A 21,414-nucleotide genomic window follows, 5' to 3' on the forward strand; every position below is an offset into this window, starting at 1 on the left:
CAAACATTGTATGGTTCTACAGCTCTGTAGTACCCATTTTCCATGTTCAGATAAGTGATTGCACTTTATATAACTGAAATATTAAATAGAATTATCCTTGTTCCATGGATCTGAAACTCTACAGTCCTGGGAATGTTTTGAAATAATACATCTAGTGACTTTGTAATCTTTTTTCCCATTACCATCAGATGGAACTTGTAGAAGAGAAAAACATAGTCAAAACTCAGTGTCAACAACTGGAGAAGATAAAAATTGAATGTGATAAATTAACAGAAGAATTAAGCCAAAATGAAGAAGAAAATATAAAACTCAGGCGGAAATGTGAGTTTGTTAAACAAGAATTGGAAAAAAAGGTAAACCTACTGGTTTTAACAATGATTCAACAGTCTGTCTGCTGATAGATAACTAGAATAAATGATGAATTGTAGGAATATATGGTAATGTTAAAATAAAAATACATGTATATATGAAAAAATATACTTAGTCATACTGGAGTACCCAGTTTCTGTATAAGTCAAAGAAGGCAAATGTGCTTTGGCTGTGTCATGAACTGTATCACTCCAAAGATTTGCTAATACTCCTTAGGAGTAGGAATATAATCCCTGATGCCTGCCCTGTTTCTAATATAGGTAACTAACAAGTGTTAAACCAAACACTTCTATTTTCTTTTTATTCACATTTTCTTAAAGTTGTAGTGCAATTATGAATAACTGATAGCTCATTTGAAGAAGATAAGCAATCTAAGCATTGTGAAAGAAATTCCAAATAACTTGATGAAAATTATATTCTGCTGGAGTACTTAAAATGGGCAAGAAATTCACATCCCTTTCTCATGCTAGCATTGTATTTCTAGAGATGGATGCTGTCTGCCAGCCCTTCTCATTGCTTAATCTTCTGGTTATTAAAATTTAATATAAAATATTAATTTTCAGCCTCAACCTAGAGTTGTCAGGCTTTCTTTTAAAAGAATCTAGTGATAAATACAGAGTTGCTGAAGAATTTTATTTTATAACTTTTCTTTCTGCATTCTTGAGGTCTGCTTTTTTTTTTCCAGGATTCCCATTTTTAACACTGATTTTCTACAATATTGTTTTTTTAATGTTTTTTCAACATGAATGCATTTTATGTTGTGCCCATTTTATATCTCATAACGTTGCAGAAAGAGAAATTTGACTTCAGATAAGTATTTCTGTGCAGGAATGTACTTTCACATTCTCCAGCGTAAAGCACATAGCTGTCAGTATTTGAGTTATTCACATTAAGAAAACATTGAAAAATATGGTTTTTATCTTTGAAAAATTTGATTTCATAGATTAAAGTTCAAGAAAAAGAAAAAAAAAAAAAACCAAAGAAAAATTGTGCATCCTGCAGGAAATGGCTTACAATTTTTTAATGATATCCTAATTTTTAAAAATTTGATATCTTAGCCTCTAGCTAGAAGGTTCTTGCTCTTCTGATGTAATAATTTCTCATCCTTGTGAAAGAAGTTTTTTTAATAGATGTTTATATTAACTTTGTAAAAGAGGTGTGTTCATTCATTTCACATCAACCACTGGGTACTCATCAGATAGCTAATTATTCATTAGCTTAATAGTTTCAGACTATTCAAATCCCAGTAGAGGCCCATGGATATTGTAGATCCCTTGTGGCTTTTTAGGTTTTTCAGTTTGATTTTGAACTTCTATTTTCTTGTTATAAATGATCAGTGCTTATAAATGAACTTAAAATTTCATGGGCATTTTTCTATTGTAGGTGAAGTGATTATTTGGATGTGTTACTGGTTTCTTTTATCATGCCACTTATCCTAATTACATTTTCAGGATAATGACTCTATGCTGTGACTAGCAGCCCTGAGCAAAATTGTTAGGGTTTTTTTCTTTTTTTTTCTTTTTTTTTTTTTTTTTTTAATATAGAATGAGAAAATTTCTCTTAGCTTGTTAAACTAACAGAGAGTGGTTTATAAACTCAACTTGTTAGACTAATAAAAAGTACCTTGAATGAAAATTCAAAATGTGCTTTTTCAGGGTTGTGGTTTTATTGCTCTAATCTCTAATTTTAAGGAAATTTGTTTGGAGGAGTGTACATAGTGTCCTGCAGTAATCTGCAGGATTACTCCAAGGTAAGAGGTAATATTAGGAAGGTAATATTAGGAAGATATGGTTTATAGTCTAATTGAAGTACTTTTGTACAAATTAAATGAATAAATCACAGTCTTTATCAGTTGTGGCTTTTTCTCATTTGAAGTTCACCTATCTTACAAAACCCACCCATTTTGCTAACAGATGTAACACTCATAAATGTGTTACATCCTTAAAGGAGATTGTAGTGAGGTGTCAGTCTCTTCTCCCAGCTAGCAAGTGACAAGAGAAATTGGCCACAAGCTGTGCCAGGGAAGGTTTAGATAGCATCTTAGGAACAAAATTTTTTTTTACTGCAGGTGTTCTCAGGCTCTTGAACATGCTGCCTCCTCCATGACTGGAGGAATTTAAAAGATGTATAGACATGGCACTTAGGGACATGATTTAGTGGTGGACTCTTCTGTGCCTAGGTTAATGGTTGGACTCGATGATGGTAAGAATCTTCCAGCATAAATGATTTTCTAATTCCATGTTTATCCTATTTGCAGAACTTGAATGTTTGAAATTATCTAGCTCCACATGGTGTGTCTTGAAAGCAGTATGGTGATGATTTCCAATAAGTACAATTTAAACATTTGTACCTTGTTACTGTGGAGGTCCATAATTAATACATTTTCAACTTTACTATTCTTACTTTCCTCACCATTATCAGTGCACATACTGACATGTGCCTGTTAAAGTGTTTACCCTTTGCTACATTACATCCTCCTTATCTCAGCAGCAGACAGATGTGAACCAATTTCAGTTCTCACCAGATAATTTTGTTATATTGGTTACAATACATAATTCAATATAAGGTTCTCGTTTACATGGTGGTTCTATGACAGGAAGAGAATCTAAATGTTAAAAACTTATAACATACTGAATGACCTTTCTGACACTGGTTGATAACATAAAATGCTTTCCTCAGTGCCAGTCACTGTCCTACAAGGTACTCTTTGAATATTTTCCTTTCAGAACACAGACTGACAATAAAGGTTTCCTTCAGGGGTCTTTTGTGGTGACAGAGATGACATGCCTGTAACTGGTTCAGTGGAAAAGATAAGGCAGTATTTGTTGCAAGCTGTCTTTCTGGTGGTGAAAAAGAGAATTATGATGGAATGTCTGGTTTTTACTCTGAAAATAGGCTCTGTGGTTGTTGGGTTTTGGTAGCACTTTCTTCATAAATGATTTGCAGGAGAAAAAGGAGAATCAAGAAAGGAACTTTTAGAAGGTATTATTTTCCTTGGCAAGGAGCTGAACTCACAGCATGAGTGAGTAGAGTGTGATTATAAGATACATCACTAATCATGTATGAATATTATCAGTGCAATAATTTGTTTTGTTTTTCCTCTGTCACTCCAGGATAAACAGATCAGCAATGAAGAAGATCATTTGAGAAGGATGGATGAGGCCAGACTGCAGTTTAAGGATCAGCTGCATCACTTAGAAATGGAACAGGAATCCATTCTCACTATGATAGGAAGTGAAATTGATGCTGCTTGTGAAATTTTTTCTCGGGACTCCATGGAGAAATTCAAAGTAATTCTAAGTTTTGAGTATGCTGCAGCTTTTATTAATTTCCTGATGAATGTTTGTAGCAGAATTTGTATGCATTGTTGTCACTTACCACTTAACTGGGATAGATAATTTATGGACAATAGGATTATAGATATTTAGCTGGTATGCATGCACTTTGTTAGGTATTGGAATGGCACACTATGAAGAACTGTCCATGTGATAATTGTTACTGCTTTGTTTTGTCTTTTTTTCTGAGAAATAGTTCTCCTTTTATTTGCTTCTGTGAAATGACCAGCCAGAATTTTGAGATCAGTTTCCCTGGGTCTTCCTAGGCCATCTTCCTAGAGGTGGAAAAATCCATAAGTAAGACCTAAAGGCTTTTAAAATCAGGGAAAAGTTAAACAAGAGTTTTATTAGGAATTAATTTTAAAGCTTTTGGTTTTTCAAGTAGAGAAGTAATGCTGAAAGTGGAAAGAGCTTATAACCTTGTCTTTTGTGGAGGAGGTTCTTCTATTCAGAAAATTGAGACTCAGAGTTTTAGGAAACTTTTAGCTTGATTTAACTCTTTCCTCCCCCTCCCTTTTACTTTATCTGCAAGCCTATTACCTTTTTTCTAGAGTGTTCTTAATTGTTCCCCAGGGACAGAGCCCTATCTTCCTACCTCCAGATGATTCTTCATGACTAATCCTCTTAAATCAACATTTTACACAGCTGAAAATAAAGAAAAAAATAGTCTGACTCACCTTGTTGTCATACTCACTGGCATTGTGGGTACTTATATCACATGTTTTGCTTAGTCCTGTTTTTACGGTTCTCCTTACTTAACTTCCTTTAATTATTTATCTCTGACAAACTTAAACCAGATTTGATTCTGAGTTTTTGAATAGATAGCTAATGTGAAAACAAAGGTTACACAGTTTTGTGATGCCTGGTCTGAAGTTTTTTTTTAGTTATTAAAAAGGTAAGACAATGCAGTTCTCTGTATTTTAGATATTACCAAAGTTTCTAACAGGTTTTAGACAAGTTCTTTATTTCAGGAAAACGTTGCCACTGCAGCTGAGGTGACCAATGAGGAATTTATTGCATAAATAGTTGTATTCAGAGAACTTAAACATCAGGAATTACATTTCCTGAGGAAATGTGTTGGAATTTTTTATAATCATTGCATACTGGTGTTCTAAGCAAAGAGTTCCACCTGTGTTGTTCAGATTTATTTTTCCAGTCTTTTATTCTAAGAAATCTTATGCTTGCAATAACTAAACCAGTCATGCTTAATGAGCTGAATATTTCCTACTTTGAATGTGGTTGCACAGAATGAGGCTTCCTGCCATGGGAGTCACAACTTTAAGGTATGCATTGCTTTGTGAAGTCATGGTCAACATGCTAAAGCATTCCTTTTCTGTTGTGTCTCTCTGTGGTGATAATTTGCTCTTATAACATGAGTAAGTACATTATTAGGTGGTGCTGTTTACACATCTTTGGTCTCAGTGTAATTAAAACAGCCTCTATAAATACCTCTTAAAGAAATATGCTAGTTAGAAAAATTATTGGGCCAGGACTGAAAAAGTACATAAAGACTCACTGAATTGCAAAATGTTGGTGAATTAAAAACACACTAACAATTTCCCCCAACCTTTAAATTAGAGAATATCTTTCATTCTGTGAATTATTGAAGTATTCCAGCACAAGTTTTTTTCTTATCCACTTAGTGAAGATTATAAATTTCTTTTTTGTGCTTATCAAATATTCAAAACAAGTGATTTGTCTTTTTCATTAAAACACTATGACCATCATCATGGAGCAGAATTTAGGGATTTGTCCTTTTTTACTTTTTGGTAAGAATTTATGTTGCACAAAGCATTTCTGTAGATATACTGATAGCAGTTTAGTGAATAACAACAATAGGTTCCAGTACTCCTGGTTTGTATGCAGCTACTGCTGTTCTGTAGAATGAAGGAGAAAACAGCTGAATAACTTTGAAGTTGGCCTTTTCTTAAGAAATTTTAATTTTAAGGTAGAGTCTCATTGTATTGGAAATATTAAATTTTTTTTAAAAAAAGGGCATAGAGTTTCAAACTGAGAATATACACCTTGATGAAGAGACATTTTCCCCATTTTCTGGGGATGTTTGAAATGCATCATTATAAAAATCTATAGATTCAAATTAGAAATTTTTTTGCAACTTCAGCTGCACCTTCAAACAGAATTTTTAACGGTGAGTGTGCATAATTTGCCTTTAAATGGGACTAATTTATTTTTAAATAGTTCTATTAAACCATTGACACGTATGATTTCTGACTGGATTTTTAACAGAGTATTTATTTGATGGATTTCCAGTATGTGGGAAATCTCCTACTTACTGTGTCTAATTCTGTTTTTTATGTCTGTCTTTCTTCCCTATTATTTTGTAGGCAATCTCACTTACACCAGTGGTGCTGAATGATCCTCATCGCTGGCTAGCAGAAACAAAGGTGATGTTGAAACCTCTTGAAAATCTGCTGAATAAGCTAATGTCCAACATGTATAGTCATTCGCTTAAAAGTGTGTTTAAAAGGCACTTGGAGAGGAAAAGGAAAAATACAAAAACATTAATTGGCAACATTTCTGATATTTCCAGACTCTAGTTTCAAGTGATGGAATAATTTTGCAACTTTTACTGTCAGTAACAGTAGAAATACTGTTTTTACAGAAAATGCATTGAAGTAACTGCAATGAAAGCCTTTAGATCTTATTCAATTATTTTGAGACAAAAATACCACGAGAACATACTCAACATGTTAAGTTTCTCTTACAGGTTTATAACAAGACAAGACATTATTTTAAATAAGGCTATTATTTACTAAATATAAATTATTGGAAAATGAACTGCCCCTGTTGTCTGAAGCTTTTGAATCCTATAACGTGGGTGCACGCATGCTTGAAAACGTCAGAGTGATGAATGGTAGCTTATAACCCTTGCCTTTCATTTTGCAGCTTTCCCCAGGCATGAACATATTTCTTACCCAGGATCTTTTAAAAGAAAGGCAAGCAGCATCCTGGCTTGTATCAGGAATAGTGTGGCCAGCAGGAGAAGGGAAGTGATGGTGCCCTTGTACTGGCACTGGTGAGACTGCACCTCGAGCACTGGTTCATTTCAGGGTCCCTCATTACAAGAAAGGCATTCAGTTGCTGGAGTGAGTTCAGAGAAGGGCATCCAAGCTGGTGAAGGGTCTGGGGAACAAGCCTTATGTGGAGAGGCTGAGGGAGTTGGGTGTGTTTAGTTTGGAGAAGAAGAGGCTAAGGGGAGAGGTTGTAGGGAGATGAGTGCTGGCCTCTTAAATGAATAATAGTAAGACTAGAGAAAATAGTTGCACCATAGGTTTAGACTAGATATTAGGAGGAATTTCTTTACCAAAAGAGTAGTCAAGTACTCAAACACTATGCTCAGGGAGGTTGGCTGAGTCACCATTCTTGGAGGTATTAAAAAACTGTATATATGAGGCATTTCGAAACATGATCTAGTGGGCATGGTGATATGTGTGCTTGTATATTTATTGATTTATTTAGTTATATTTAGGGAAGGGTGATATATTTGTCTTGAACGTGGTGATCTTAGAGGTCTTTTCCAACCATGACAATTCTGTAATTCTGTGAGTCATTATCTCCTGATTAAAATAGATCACAAGAAACTGTAGAAGACATGCTGCTTTTTTTTTCTTTTTTTCATGTAAAAATGTCAAATCTCCAGAAGAGCTTCCTTAAAAAAAATGCAGCTCTCTGCATGAAGGTTATTGGTGATTTATGGTCTGTGGAAGATTGTAGGCCAAGAAAGATTGCTGCTATTGATAACAGAGATTAGATCAGAATGAAAGGAGAACTGTCATGCAGGAAGTATTTTCTTCATTTAAAAAAGTGAAATTGGCATCTTATTAAAAAGACTTTTCCAAGAGCACTTAGTAATCATTTACATACATTTCTTACCTAAGTTTCTTTATCTACTAATGGGAATGAATACTTAAAAACTGTCCCCTTTTTTGTTTTAAATAGGCAGTGAAATTATTATCTTTTACTACTTTTACATTTACTATATTGACTTTTTCCTCTGTATGAACCTTAAATTTGAGCCCCTGCTTGACAAAAAGGATTGATGTCAGGTTTTTTTAAAATGGGTAAATGCTTTACATTCCTTCAATGCACATTATAGAGTGGTATTTTGAAATTAAGTATTTTTGGTATATCTATATATGCTAATTAAATGTGAATTTCTATGCTTACTGTAGAAAATTCATGCTTCCAATTAAAAATATTGTGTATTGCTGCTTCACATACAAATGTCAGCCAAAATATGTCTTTTGAGACTCTGAAAGTCAACATATGTCCTCTTAATATAGCTGAATGTACTCCTTTATGATTGTTATTCAGTAATAGGGAGAAATAAGTAATCTGTGACGCCAAAGATAATTTGATCAGTTAACAGATATCCTCTTATTTTCATTATATTCTTTTTATTATCTTGTATTTTTTAATGTAGACTAAGCTCCAGTGGCTGTGCGAGGAGGTAAAGGAGAGAGAAAATAAGGAAAAAAAGCTGCGATGCTACTTACTGCAGAGCCGAAAACAGCTCGAGCACTTTACACAAATGAAGGAGGCTGAACATCAGTCTCTCTTTAAACAGATAAAAAAGCAAGAAAAGCTTTTGGAAGATGTTCACAGAGAAAAAAGAGGTATGTCCCTGGTTCCATTTTTATTGATAAAAGAGAGGAAGAATTTCAAGTTTCTACTGATTATAATTCTATGGCACATTCAGATATATTCTAATTTGGAAATGTGCTTGTAATCACCAAGAAAACAGTTTTAGGGGTTTTTTTGTTTTGTTTTCCCTTGTGGACAAAAAAAGGCAAATATAATCAGCTATGTTTTGACCCAGTACAATAGCTGAATAACACGAGTTGGCAAAATAGGCAGTGGATATAGAAGTTAATTTTCAGCTGTACCATCTGAGACATTCCATGACCTGGACAAAGAGAAATAAGTTCACAAGAAAAAGAAAAAAGAGCCCACATCTGTGCACTTACTCTCGTTTCCTTAAATTGTATGTTCAAAGAACTTTGGCAAATTTTCTTCTCATCCCTACTTCCGTTTTGCAAAATAGAGTAAGACAAGCTTTGGTTCTAATTTGAATTAATGGCATTAGTTATGTAATACCACATAAACATAGTTTTCTTCCTCTCTTGACTTGTAAATCTTACTCTGGGGTGTTGTGTGTCAGGCTTGGTACTAGCATCCATGCTTGTCATGAAAGGGGCAATACTAATCAAATTTTACTGTTCTGTAGAAAGTTCTGGTAGAGGTATCCCCAGCCAATAGCCATTTTTAAGTCTCAGCTGAGGTACTTGTAGTTCAGTGTTTCAAAATTTCTTGAAGATTGACTTTGAGCAGAATGCTTTTAGGGGTAGAGAAACAGCTCATCATGAGCTTCTTATTGCAGAGTCTTAGGAAGATCTCCCTCTTTCATCATTCTGCTTTTCCTCTGTGTACAAGCTCATTTCTAGTAGAACCAGAGCAGTATAGCTAACTTGGAAACTTAAACAATTTACAGTACATCTTTATTTTCATCCTTAAAATCAGAATTTCTGCTGTCAGAAATCAATACTTTGTGTGTGGATTTTATTAAGTGCTTGGAAAGTTGCTGAGAAATTGTGCACTTATGCTGACTAATTCATGATGGATATGAGCATTTTGGTTGATATAGTCTATAAATATGGCTCACTTGTCATTTGATTTGCATTTTTTTTGTGTAATCAGTTAGAGTTGTAGTTGCATTCCTCACTGTGCATGGAATGGTTTTTCATTGTATTCTGTTGCCTCAGTTTCCCCAAAGAAGTTGTCACCTCTCAGGTTTTCTTTTCTTGTGTATTCTTTGAAAGCTTTTTTGTGACCATTCATTCATTAATACTGATAATGATGGGCTATTTTTTTTTTTTTTTTGTTAGGATAAGTACTCTCTTTAATAATTTTATCAGCAGATAAATTAGATATCATTTTGTATTTAGATAGAAGGATGCTGTCTCATGTTAGATGAGAACTTCTAAGTAAGTGTAGCTACAGCTTCTGGTAGCTTACTTTCATATCAAAACTGTTTTGTGAAATATTTAAAAAAACCAAAAAGCAAAAGAATAATAACAAATAAAAGCATTGCTGTAAATATTTTATGGAACAATGCAGGTTATTTGTCTTACAAGAATAGTTAGATCCTGTCAAGATTTTCTTCCTCCACTTGCAAAGAACTTTGAAAGAAGTGCTTTGATCTTTCAAGCCTGAATGTTTCTATTGTTACCCTTCATTTGTTTAAAATGATAGCGTCAAGACCCTGATATAATACTAATAGTGTTTTAGTGTACTTTGACTGAATAATTATCTCCTAAGATGATTTCCCTGAGGCCTATTTATTTTTTAATGTAGTAGCATAGACAATAAAGCAAATCTTATTTAATTGTTAACTCTATTGTACCTAATTTGATTTAGGCTTTGTGGGAAAATTCACAGCCTGCATTTGAGTTTCAATAGTTCAGATATTGTGGGAAATTGTTAACCTGAAAAAAGTCCTATTCATAATAACCAATATGTAATCTCATCCTTTATATTTATAAAGGCCATTCCATTGTTTCCTACAAATATGCTCAGATCTATTTGTTACTTGTCGTATGACAATTTCTGTAAATTTAATTAAATTCTGTTCTCTTCTGTCTACTTCTAGAAGTGAATGCTGGTAAAAAGTAGGTAAGAAAAGTGAAGTAAGAGAGATACAGTTGTTTAAAATTTTCCATATGACACAAAACTGTAAGCATGCTTAAAAATTTCACCAATTACAGCATGAGAAATAGATCTGACAAAAAGATGACAGGATGCTGCACACACTGAGGATCCAGAGCCACATTGGTATGAAGATAGTAGCAGCTGAATGTAGGTAACTTTTATGGCTATTGGTGGGTTTTAATGAGGTATAATTTGAAACCTGGTCACACAAGGTAGTGTTTTTTTGTTTTGGTTTTGTTTTTTTTTTTGTGGACGGAATCAGGTACTTCCATTTACAATGCAAATTAATTACCTACACAGTTAAGCATAGTTTTCATGTGGGCAAATTTATGATTAGCTTCTTCACATTCTAATCTGTTCTGATATGATAGTCAACATATTTATGGATACAGATGGAGTTATGATTTAGCCCAATACCAGTGTATTTATTTAGCTTTAGCTGCTGTGGTGTCACAGGCCTGCCAGCAGTAGGTCCTCTATGCTTAAAAATATTTGAGACTTTAGAATGAACATTAACTCAATGCGTAATTAGAGGCAGGAAAATATAAGATTTACCACAGATAATCTGAGCCAAATTTACTTCATTCATTTGATAAGATAGATGGTAGTTACTAAATCAGATGTAGAAGACACTAGTACGGCTGTCACCTAGCGTTCAACATAGGACTGCATCAGAAATAACAAATATAAATGTGATATTTAAATGTAAAAACTGTTAATATAGAGTATGGAATGTGCTATTCTGAGTGACAAAGATGTGATTATTGAAAGGGATAGTTAGTCCTCTGTAAGAGATGTTGGTCTGTAGACTCTTCTTCATGAGTGAGTTTAGTATGAAGAGTTAGGAGTATGAAAATAAAATCTGAGCCTTATTAAATTTGGTAGCTTTGTGGCTACATAAAGGAAGCAGTCTAACCTTGGGATCATTTAATTTCATTTGCCTGATGGCAAAAGAAGAAAATTTTATGTTTTGTTTATTTTTACCACTTTTTATATCAATTTTGAATTTGAACCGAGAATCAAAATTTGTGATAACACAAACACTGAACAAAGTACTGAGACCTTTCTGATAATGCTCTAAGAAATAAGCAGATTGACTTGATATTCAATACCATTTTCCTGTGCTACTGAATTAAATGACAGTACATGTGACAGTGTATGCAGGAATAATGGACTTACAATCTACAGATGAGTTTAATTGTCTTGTTTCAGTCATGTCAACATAGATAGTTCTTTTTAATTTGAAAGCTATGTCCCTTGTTTCCCCAGATCAGTTATGCATTTAAAGCAGTAGAAAGTAGGGAAATAATAGAATGAATGTTTGTTAATGTGATTTCTGAGTGCTGCTAATTATTATGTGATACCTTTGTGTTTAATGTATTTATTTTCCTTCTTAAAAAAACTTGCAAGACAAAATATGTCTTAATTTTTTTTATACTCTTACATACCAAATGAAAAACCCAGGTTTAATTATGATGCAGCTAGTAGAATGTAATCATGTAATTAGTTTAATGTAAAAATGACAATGGCTTGGACAGGAAAACTGGAAAAGCTCCTCTCCCAGGGAAAAAAAAGGAAAACGTGGCTAACAGCAAAGTTTTAAGTGGGAAGGAGAAAGCACTGTAGCAAAATAATAGAAAATTTAAATTAATGAGACAGAATAGTCGCTTGCTTTTATTACTTAAAGATTAAAAAAAAGGAAGTTCTTACAGAATGAAGGCAGAATGGGCTTACTTTAAAGGCCATTCACTCTTATCTTTTAAACACCAAACTATATATGACAGGCTGCAGTTGTCTTCCCTTCTCAGTAAGAGTACCATCCTTGAGACCTGAGAAATGCAGAAGACTAGCAATATTTTTAAATGTCCAAGAAATGAAGAGTATTTGGGTTCTGATTTCAGGTTTTCAGATTTGGACTTTGGATACAGTTCAGTACCTACACAAACTACTTATCGAGCATTTTAACCAATGGGATATTTCAATAAGTAACTTCAATGAAAATAAAAATAAATATTGTCCTTTTCTCCTTTTGAAGTGATTTTGATCTCATCAAATTGATTTTAATAACCCTGCACTAAGTATGGAATACTTTAACAAAGTGGACAAGATATGAGAAAGTAAAAGATACAAATTTTAGTTTCTTAACTAAGTTTCACGTGCATTCTGCAATCATTGAGCATGACAATATCTTCTTACAGATATTTCAGAATTAGTTCAAATCGTGGGAATATTTATCATGTTACAGAGAAATTTTTGAAAGTAGTAAAAATACTGTCTTCCTGAACTGCACCCAAAACCTGGCCCAAATTTCTCATTCTAAATGGTCTAGCCAGAAAATGTAGTCTGAAAAGCTTATTTGTAATTCAGTGAAAGTCTATATTTGACCCTGGGAACACCTATTGGCTTTACAGACAGGTTTGCTTTAGCTAGTATTTGGTTTAGTCAAAAGAAAGTATCAGCTCTCTCTTTTTACAAAGAGTAGAACCTCTTAGGAAAACATAGTCAAGATGCTTTCTATACTCGCATTTTTATTTCCACAACAAAAAGTTCTGTTAATACCAAACAGCTAGATAATAGTTTCACTTGTGAAGGTAAATCAAGTACGTTTAAAAATTTTTGGTAAGTAAATGTTCTCTGAAGCAGGAGAACAATTTATTTCTGTTTTGGGGGATTATTTTTTTTTAGTTAGATTTGTTCAGGCTTTTAAAATTTATCTGCTGTGGAAAATGTAGATTCAAAGAGCCTTTTATATTAATGTACATTTGAAAAGTAGGTAAGACTTTGCTTTGACAAAATCTTAGCTTCCAAATTATATTCTTTTTTTAATTCCAAAGCTAGTAAATCCAGGTTTTTTTGAACCAGGAACACTAAAAAAGAAGGTGTTAAAGTTAAAAATACAGAGGTGGTACAGTACACTAACTGAAAAAAACCACTGTCACTGAGCAGTATCAGTTGTTTGAACTGAGAAAGGCAAGTGGAAAACTAGGAACCAGTGATAAGCATGGTATTGCAAAATCTTTCTATTATAAACTGCTGTGTTTCATTTCATAGTGAATTACATCAATGTTTTGGATATAATTTTAAGCCTTGTTCTGCCCTTCCAGCTTTTCCTATTTTTCCCATTATTTTTTCTTTTTTTCATATATTACTTCATATTGTTCTTGTGTGACAACACAGTCCTTTCTGTGGCAGCAAGAAACATCACAAGAAATTTTAAGGTCATTTCTTACTGACACAGAAAATTATTTTTAAGCATATAAGAGAATCTCCATAATACATGTTTTTGATAGTAAGCTTCAAAATGCATAAAGCTGAAATACAGTTACTATTCAAATAATTAATTTATGCATAATAATGTTCTTTCCCTTTAAATAACGTTTGGTTTTTTTAACGAGATGGGGGAAGGAGGAGGGAGGACTTCAAAGTTATTTTAAACTTTGCCAAAATGAACCTGCATTCAGAATCTTAGAGGAATGGACATAAGCCCAAATCATTTGGAAATCTAACCCTGTGTTATTTATAAGGAAAACTGGAATATCAGTCTGGAGATGCATTGCTTTAATAACCTAGTGTTTTATCAAACTGTTTCTGTTTGTCATTATCTTTTTATGCATTCATAAAAATATGGCTGCCATTGTGAAAAAATGAAGGTAAGAGATGAGATCAAACTGTAGCTAAGATGTTTTTAAGACTTCCTTTATATTTTTTTTCTGTCTTTATGAATCAAATACTTTAAATGCTTTTGTGAAACTTCTATACAGATTTTTAGTTTAAAAAGCATGATATTTCCTTGAACATTAAATTGCTGAGTTTATAATGCACACTAACAATAAGAGACTGATTTTATTAGCTTAACCTTTTGGTTTACCAGTACATACAGGAAACTAAACCAAAATTAACAAAATAACCTGGGGAGTGAGGATTTATTGTTTATTAAATAGGTAGAGTCTATTATTTAATTTTTTATTCTTGTCGTGAATTACTACTATTTTTTTTAAACCAAGACCTGTGTTCTAAGACCTATTGGTTTTTGGATTTTTTACAGCTATTGAAATGATGGCATAGGAGAGTAATAGTAATCACAGTTATACCATAACACTGCTTTAACACTACATAATAAAGAGAATCTTTTCAGCATCTGTGCAACTTTACCAGAACTCCATGACTTAGCATGGAAGGCATTGTCACACTTTCATGTTATATAGTATTTCCATGCCAAATCAGTATCACTGATTTATAACTATTAAAAAGCCAACCAGCCAACCAAAAAAGCCTAAGCAAACCAAGCCCAAAAGCAACGAACCAAGAAAACCCAACAAAAAGCTCAGGCAAGGCAAGCTCCACTTCCAAGCTTATGTCTTGAATTTAATGTATTCCTGAGAAGTACATAATAGAAACATGCTATATTTCACTAAGTCTTCATTAGATAGAAATAACATTCCCAGGAAACTGTATCAAGTAGGATTCCTGTTTAATTAAATAGTATTCTGTCTTAGAAGAAATTCAACTGACCCAAGAGTTTTATCGTCTCTCCCCTATTGCCATAATTAAAGTAATTTTAGTCTAAAATAGAAATGTTGGAAACTTGACTAGAAATTAAAAAAAAAAAACTTACTACTTAAGATTTTTAATATAATAAGGCTTTTGAAACTTAAAAGTATTTGAGGTCTTTCAAAATTAGAAATAATGTTATGTGTTTGCCTAGAATTTATCAGGCCATATTGGAATATGTATTTCAGTGTAGTTCATAGATATATTAACAGCTTTTATATCCTTTCAGCTGACATGCCTGTTTTTTCCTAAAGTGGGTGCTAATAATATTGTATCTTTGGAGAAATGAAATTTCACTTCTGTTTCACTAGCTTAAGTCACCAGCAAAACCAGCTCCTGGTCTGTGTACGATAAAATAGTTTTAATTATTGACATTTCATTACAAGTCATTTCTTGAAAAGAGGAAAATAAGCTTTTTTTTTTTTTTTTTCTTCTATATGAAGATTAAATGAAATAAGCAGTTAATTATCCTGCTAGCATTGTTTTCCTTCTAGTATTTAAAATATGACAAATTGCCAGGTTCTAAGCAATTTAATGAACATATTGCTCTGATTAGCATCTTCAAGATAATGCCTTCAGCTGTATCTGAACTTCAGCTTTTGTTTCCTTTATTATTTTGTCTGGGCCTCCTTGGTTTTTGTTTTGCAAACAGTGACTGCTACTTTTAAATGCTTTGCAGGTTTTGTAGTAAAAAATGTTGTAAAGGATTTTGCCTTTTGCTTCAAGCAAGGCAAGAAAATTAACTATACAGGTCATACTGTATCAATTCTTAGAACAAAAATCTATGAAGTGTTATTCCCAAAAAAGAAAAGTGTCTCTATAATTTGTTAAAAATCCACTTGAAATAATAGATACTTTTATGTAAAATCTTCTTTGTTGTGGACAAAGAGAGCCACAGAATTTTCTTGTCTGGGTCTATTATATATTAAGATAAGGTCAACATAGTTTTTGTGTAATTTTTATCCTTTTGCCTTTATACTTTTGCATTGATTGACTTATATGTGTACTTCATGCATAAGTACACACTGCATCAATGTATGTTTGAAGTATATAACTCAGCCATCTGTCTTTCTGAGGACTTGCCCATAAAATGGTCCTTTCTTGATTCATTTGAAGCTCTAGGAACAGCAGTTTCTGAAAGGAATGTTTTAATTTTGTGTGTATGGAAAAACATTTCCATCTGCAAAGTCGAAGTTCTTATTTAACGGAAAAAAAATCTCAGTAATGGATATAGAATTCCTTTGGGAGAGATGCACTTTGAGAAACAAATGAGTATAGGAGAAGCACAATTGTGTGTTGCACTCTGACATTATACTATGTGTAAAGAAAAGGGCTGGAAAAGATGCAGTCAGAAGCTTGATATATTCAGAGAATGTCATGATAAATTTAAAAGCCTACTCTCAAAACAAAATTTGACAGTGAGTTCTATTTTGGCTTTGTGGTTAATTCTGTAGATTGTGATACAGCAGAAAAGTCTGGTGCCTGTGCTTACAATAAGTCCTTTTGAAATAAATATGCTTACAGCAAAAAGGTATAGTTGTAGCAAAGTTAAATTATACTAGCTAAAGGAGAAAAAATATAGAATCCACTGAAAAGGATACACATTTCCATATGAAGCATGAGAGTTTCTGAAAAGAAAAATGACTCTTATTTTCTTTTTTTCTTAAAAAGTTTAGAACCATATTTTGACACTGCAAAACATTATTTTAGAGCTAGTTTATAGGTTCAGGATCTTTAATTTGCTGTCATTGTATTTTGTCTAATGAAACATAAAAAAACCACAGTTGCAGAGAAATCTAGGCATTTATTAGGTTTGTTAATGGATATAATAATCTTAGAAACAGTGCAAGTTTTCAACACTGAGCACACTTGTTTTCTGTAGAGAGTTCTGGAGAGCCATGAGGAGATGAATGCACATTTTAACCTATGTCTCATGACAGCTCTACCCTTCAGGGGCACATCCTGTGAAGCATATTTGCTACTTTTTTGGTACCTCTCCATTCCTGACACTGTTGTGCGTTTATTACTAACTTATGACATGATGCCCCAACTATTGAAAGCCTGTTTGTAGGTTTCTGTTTGACAATATACATTATAAAGTGCGCTTCAAGAGGCATTTCTCATAAAAATACTATAAAATATTTTATCAGCTTTGCAAACTTCAGTTGTTTCCTTGCACTTTGAGACTGAACAGACACACAACTGTGATGTAAATTGGTACAAGAACTAAGTGTGTAGAATATACAATGTGGTGTCCCATTTACAGTGGCATTTTGACAGTCATTTTGCCACTTTGCTAAATGTTAATTGAATGTCTCTACCTGTAGAAATTGTGTAGTATTGGGAGAATGGGATAAGAAATTCTATAATAAACATAACTCATTTTCAGCTCTTTTCAACCTCATAAAAAGATTTACAATGTCTGTGTAACAAATAAAATTTCTTTATACTGCTCGAACAGGATATTAATTTCTCCATGTCATCTCCATTCTGAAACTAATACACTCTTACCTCTTTACTTATTGAAAACAGCAGTTTAAGTTTGGTTTTGTTGTGACCAGTCTCTAGGAATTAGATTAATCAGAAATAAAAAGTCAAGTGTCACTTGAAAATGGCATATACTCCACTGCACGAGAGAAAAATGAAGCTCTGGTGTTGCTATTCAGTTTGTTAGGTTGGGAAAAAAAAATCTGTTTATTTTTATATCCTTGAGCATGAGAAGCAATGGCTAACTTAAATGCTTAATATCATACCTTACTTAAATGCTTAATATTCTTTCTTCTTTTAGAGTGTAGGTGATCTTTTTTTCCTTAAATCTATGTAGTTAATGTTGTTTCTCTGAAAAATTTACTAGAATTGTTACGCTGCAGATTTTTGTACATGGCTACATGGAGGAAATAGGACGTTATTGCATTTAAATATGAGTATTTTAAGAAGAGGGCTTTAGATATTAAATGAAGCTTTGCCAGCAAATAAAAGTTAAAATGTTTACCAGCTGAGTTGTCAAGTCTCACTGGCATCATTTATCATGAGACAGTACAACAACAGGATTGTCCTGCCAAGGAAGAAACTCAAAGCCTAATTACAGCTGAAAAAATTAAGAGGAGTTACTATGATGGATTTCTTCATAATTTCCAGCTTACTGTATCTTGCATCTTCCTCTGATGTGGGGAGATAGGGTGTTATAGAACTGCAAGTTGCAGTATCTTGTGGTTTCTAGTACCTTATTACAAAGAAGGAACTTATGTAAAATTGGTTAAGTTCTCTGTTTTGCAGTGAGAGACACTGTCTTTTGCATGTGTGGTTGAGATAAATGTTTATTTAGAAGCTCATGGGGTCTTAGTGATAAATAAGGACTGCATAAAATTAATTAATTTCTTATAGCATTTATCAAGGACTGAATTCCACAGAGCTATAACTCTTGTGTACTTAACTCCTCTGCCAGTTTATTAAAATGCCAAAAGAATCCTTTTTCTCTGAGGTTGGTAGGGAAACTTGATTTCAGGACCAGTAACTTGAAGCTTCCTAAGTTGTCTGCTGCCCCCTTTGCTGTGAATGTTGCAAAAGGGCAGCTGATGGCCTCTCGCTTTGCCCAGTTACTTCAATTGAGCTGAGCTGGACTAGCTGCTTCAAAAAAACTGATATCCTTAATCTTTCACTCTTCCTTAGCTGTTAGGTCCAAGATCAGTTCTGTGTATTTTTGCATGACAATCTGCAGCTGCCTTTCAAATCTAGCCAAAAGGAAATTTACTGATATGCATAAATATGGTTGGGATGATAAACATCAAAAAAAGAAAAGCTAAGGATATTAAGATAGAAAACCTACTGAAGAAAGTGGCATTCAATTTCCTGTTTTGCCATTTCTCTGTGCCATGTTATAATTTTTATGTGGCCACTATGCCCGTGAACATATCAACATAATTTTCTAAAACAAGAAATGACAAATTATCTTTTCAAGCTTGCACTTGGTGAATGAAAGCAAATGAAGTTTTAATTTCTTTCTGTGTTCTCCTGGAAGATTTTATTCATCACCAGAAAGGAAATGTTTCTCTATTCAGGAGGGAATTATAACAATTATGTGTTATATGCAGTGACAAAACAGAATGCTCAACTATATTTTCAGTTTAAAATGTCAACCCTTCTGGAGACCTGGCTTCGAGAACAGTCTTTACTACATTTTTTTCTTAATATAATGCTGATTTTTTTCAATTTTTTTCCCCTCAAATTATTTAATATTTACTCTGTTACAGTTTGTGTGGAGTTCTAGGGTGGATGATTTTTAAAAATTACTATTTATTTATTTAAATAGTGGCTACCCCTATCTAGAGAGAAGGTTGAAATCATTGTAATTGGTCCTCTTCAAGACAGTACCAAACCCAAAATGCTGTCTGAAGTGCTGTCATTTATCTTGACTAAATTTTTTCATTTAATGGCTTAAGACAAGTTGGTTGATTAGTGAGAATGATGAAAACTGAAATACAGATGGTCTTGATAATGCTGTTGCATATCTTTAGGGAAGACTTGGGCAAATAACATTTTGCAAACACAAGGTTTTCTATGGCTCTGCAGTTGTGGCTCACCACTTTCGTAGTGCTTCTGTGACTTAATATCTTTATGTTACTGTCCCAACTGTGCTGATTTTGATGTACCATCCTGCTAGATGCTAGGAGACCCTAGAATAGAGCCTATTCTGTCTGGAATTCGGCTTAATCGTTCTGACAACAAATCCCTTGTACACCACCTCTTAATTCATAATGATGGCAGCTAATTAGAGAAGGCAGTCATAGCTGCAGCTGACAAATCTCCATATAGGTTCACATTGCCATACAGACAGTGCCTCTTCCTGATACAAAGATGTGTTTGGCACTCACAGAGGATAGCTACACATCACTCAAGAGCCTCAATAAGATCTCTAGATCCACTGCTCCCAGGAGAGCCTCTGTTTTAATTATAAGCCACACATACTTTTTCTGTCCCTGTACTGTAAGTTCGTGGAGGGCATTCTCATTGTCCTTATTATTTCCACCTTGTTTGTATTCTTATAGACATCCTTCATCAGATCTTGCTTTTATGTAAACTTGAAATACACATATAATAAATATACATGTATGTTGATGTCACGGTTTAACACTGGCCCGGCAATTAAACCGAGTAACAGACGCTCTCTATTAATCTCTCTCTCCTCCCTGATAAGAAAGGAGAGAGAATAAGGGAGAGAGACTTATGGGTTGGAAACTAAACTACACAACTTTAATAAAACAGTAATGATAAATAGGAAAAATTACTAAATATATACAAATATACAAGAAAATGGTTACCACATTCCTCCCCCCTTCCCCCCAGTAGCTCTCATGTCACCACCGAGGCTGCAGGGCAGCCCTGGGAAAGTCCAGGCTGGACTCCTGGAGTCGGCAGCAGTTGGGAACTGGAGGCAGGAACACACAGATAAGGGCTGGCACGGATCAGGAACACAGGCAGATGAACGGATGGGATCCTTCCAGGATGCCGGGGTGAAGGAATGGGAAGCAGGAAGGGCAGGAAGGGCAGGCAGCCGGAAGCTGGAAGCAGGAAATCTGGCTTGGCCCTCGTGATCCCTCAAATTTATACTGAGGATGACGTATATGGGATGATCAATTCTGGCATCTATCTTGTCCGTTCCTCCCCAAAGGAGGGATGCAGGTGGGACCTCTTTATGTTTTCCTCAGAGCTGAGCAGTGTCCTTGGCTCTGCATACCAGTCTCTAGCAGTAACTATAAACATCAAGTGTTATCAGTCCTAGAAACACACACTGTCTGAGAAACTTGCTGTTAATTTCAGCAAGTGCAACTACTTACAAGAGACTTAGCTAAAAGCAAAAGCACAAGACAGAAAATCACCTTTATCCTGGCCCAAACCAGGACAGTTGATAATCAGTAAACATACACACCTTTTTGAGTGCAACCCCACTGAGCTAGCAGACCATTACTCTGTGCCTTAATTATCTTTTCACAATGGAACCATCTTTGGCTCAGAATAAGACAGTGTCCAGTAAATTTCAGTAACAAACGTTTAGTGACACAGACACTGAAGGCTAACCTTGAAGAGAGAGAATAAAAGCTAAAGCATCTAGGAACTGATGGTTGCTTTGAGGTGTTGGTTTTCAGTCATTAATTACTTATAAACCCTTAGGTCCAGCAGGAGCAGTGTGGAACCCTCTGCAGCATGTCTGCTAGTACACAAAGGAAAACATTGGATTGATTACTTACAGTTGTTCTTCAAGACATGTTAACTATATATTATATATATTAAGTATACATATATGTGTGTGTATATATATATATTCACAACCCTCCCTCTTACTCAACCTGCAGTAGCTTTCAACTGAGAATCAATGTGATCCAAAATAAATAATGGTAGACAGAATTTAGTATCTCTCTCTAATAAGTTAGAT

General features: G+C 33.9%; 1 protein-coding gene across 4 annotated transcripts in view; it reads left to right on the top strand.

Annotated features, from left to right (window-relative positions):
* The window catches only part of CEP128 (centrosomal protein 128), a 118,139-nt gene that overhangs the window by 48,371 nt on the left and 48,354 nt on the right, over positions 1-21,414 (top strand). For all 4 annotated transcript variants that reach the window (XM_071745836.1, XM_071745835.1, XM_071745838.1 and 1 more), the window contains exons 15-18: positions 189-353; positions 3,483-3,659; positions 6,050-6,109; positions 8,149-8,341. In XM_071745836.1, the coding sequence (XP_071601937.1) occupies positions 189-353; positions 3,483-3,659; positions 6,050-6,109; positions 8,149-8,341 (595 nt within the window). The remainder of the gene's footprint in view (positions 1-188; positions 354-3,482; positions 3,660-6,049; positions 6,110-8,148; positions 8,342-21,414) is intronic.

Source organism: Heliangelus exortis, chromosome 5, assembly GCF_036169615.1.
Source record: "Heliangelus exortis chromosome 5, bHelExo1.hap1, whole genome shotgun sequence".
In the NCBI taxonomy this organism is placed as follows: domain Eukaryota; kingdom Metazoa; phylum Chordata; class Aves; order Apodiformes; family Trochilidae; genus Heliangelus; species Heliangelus exortis.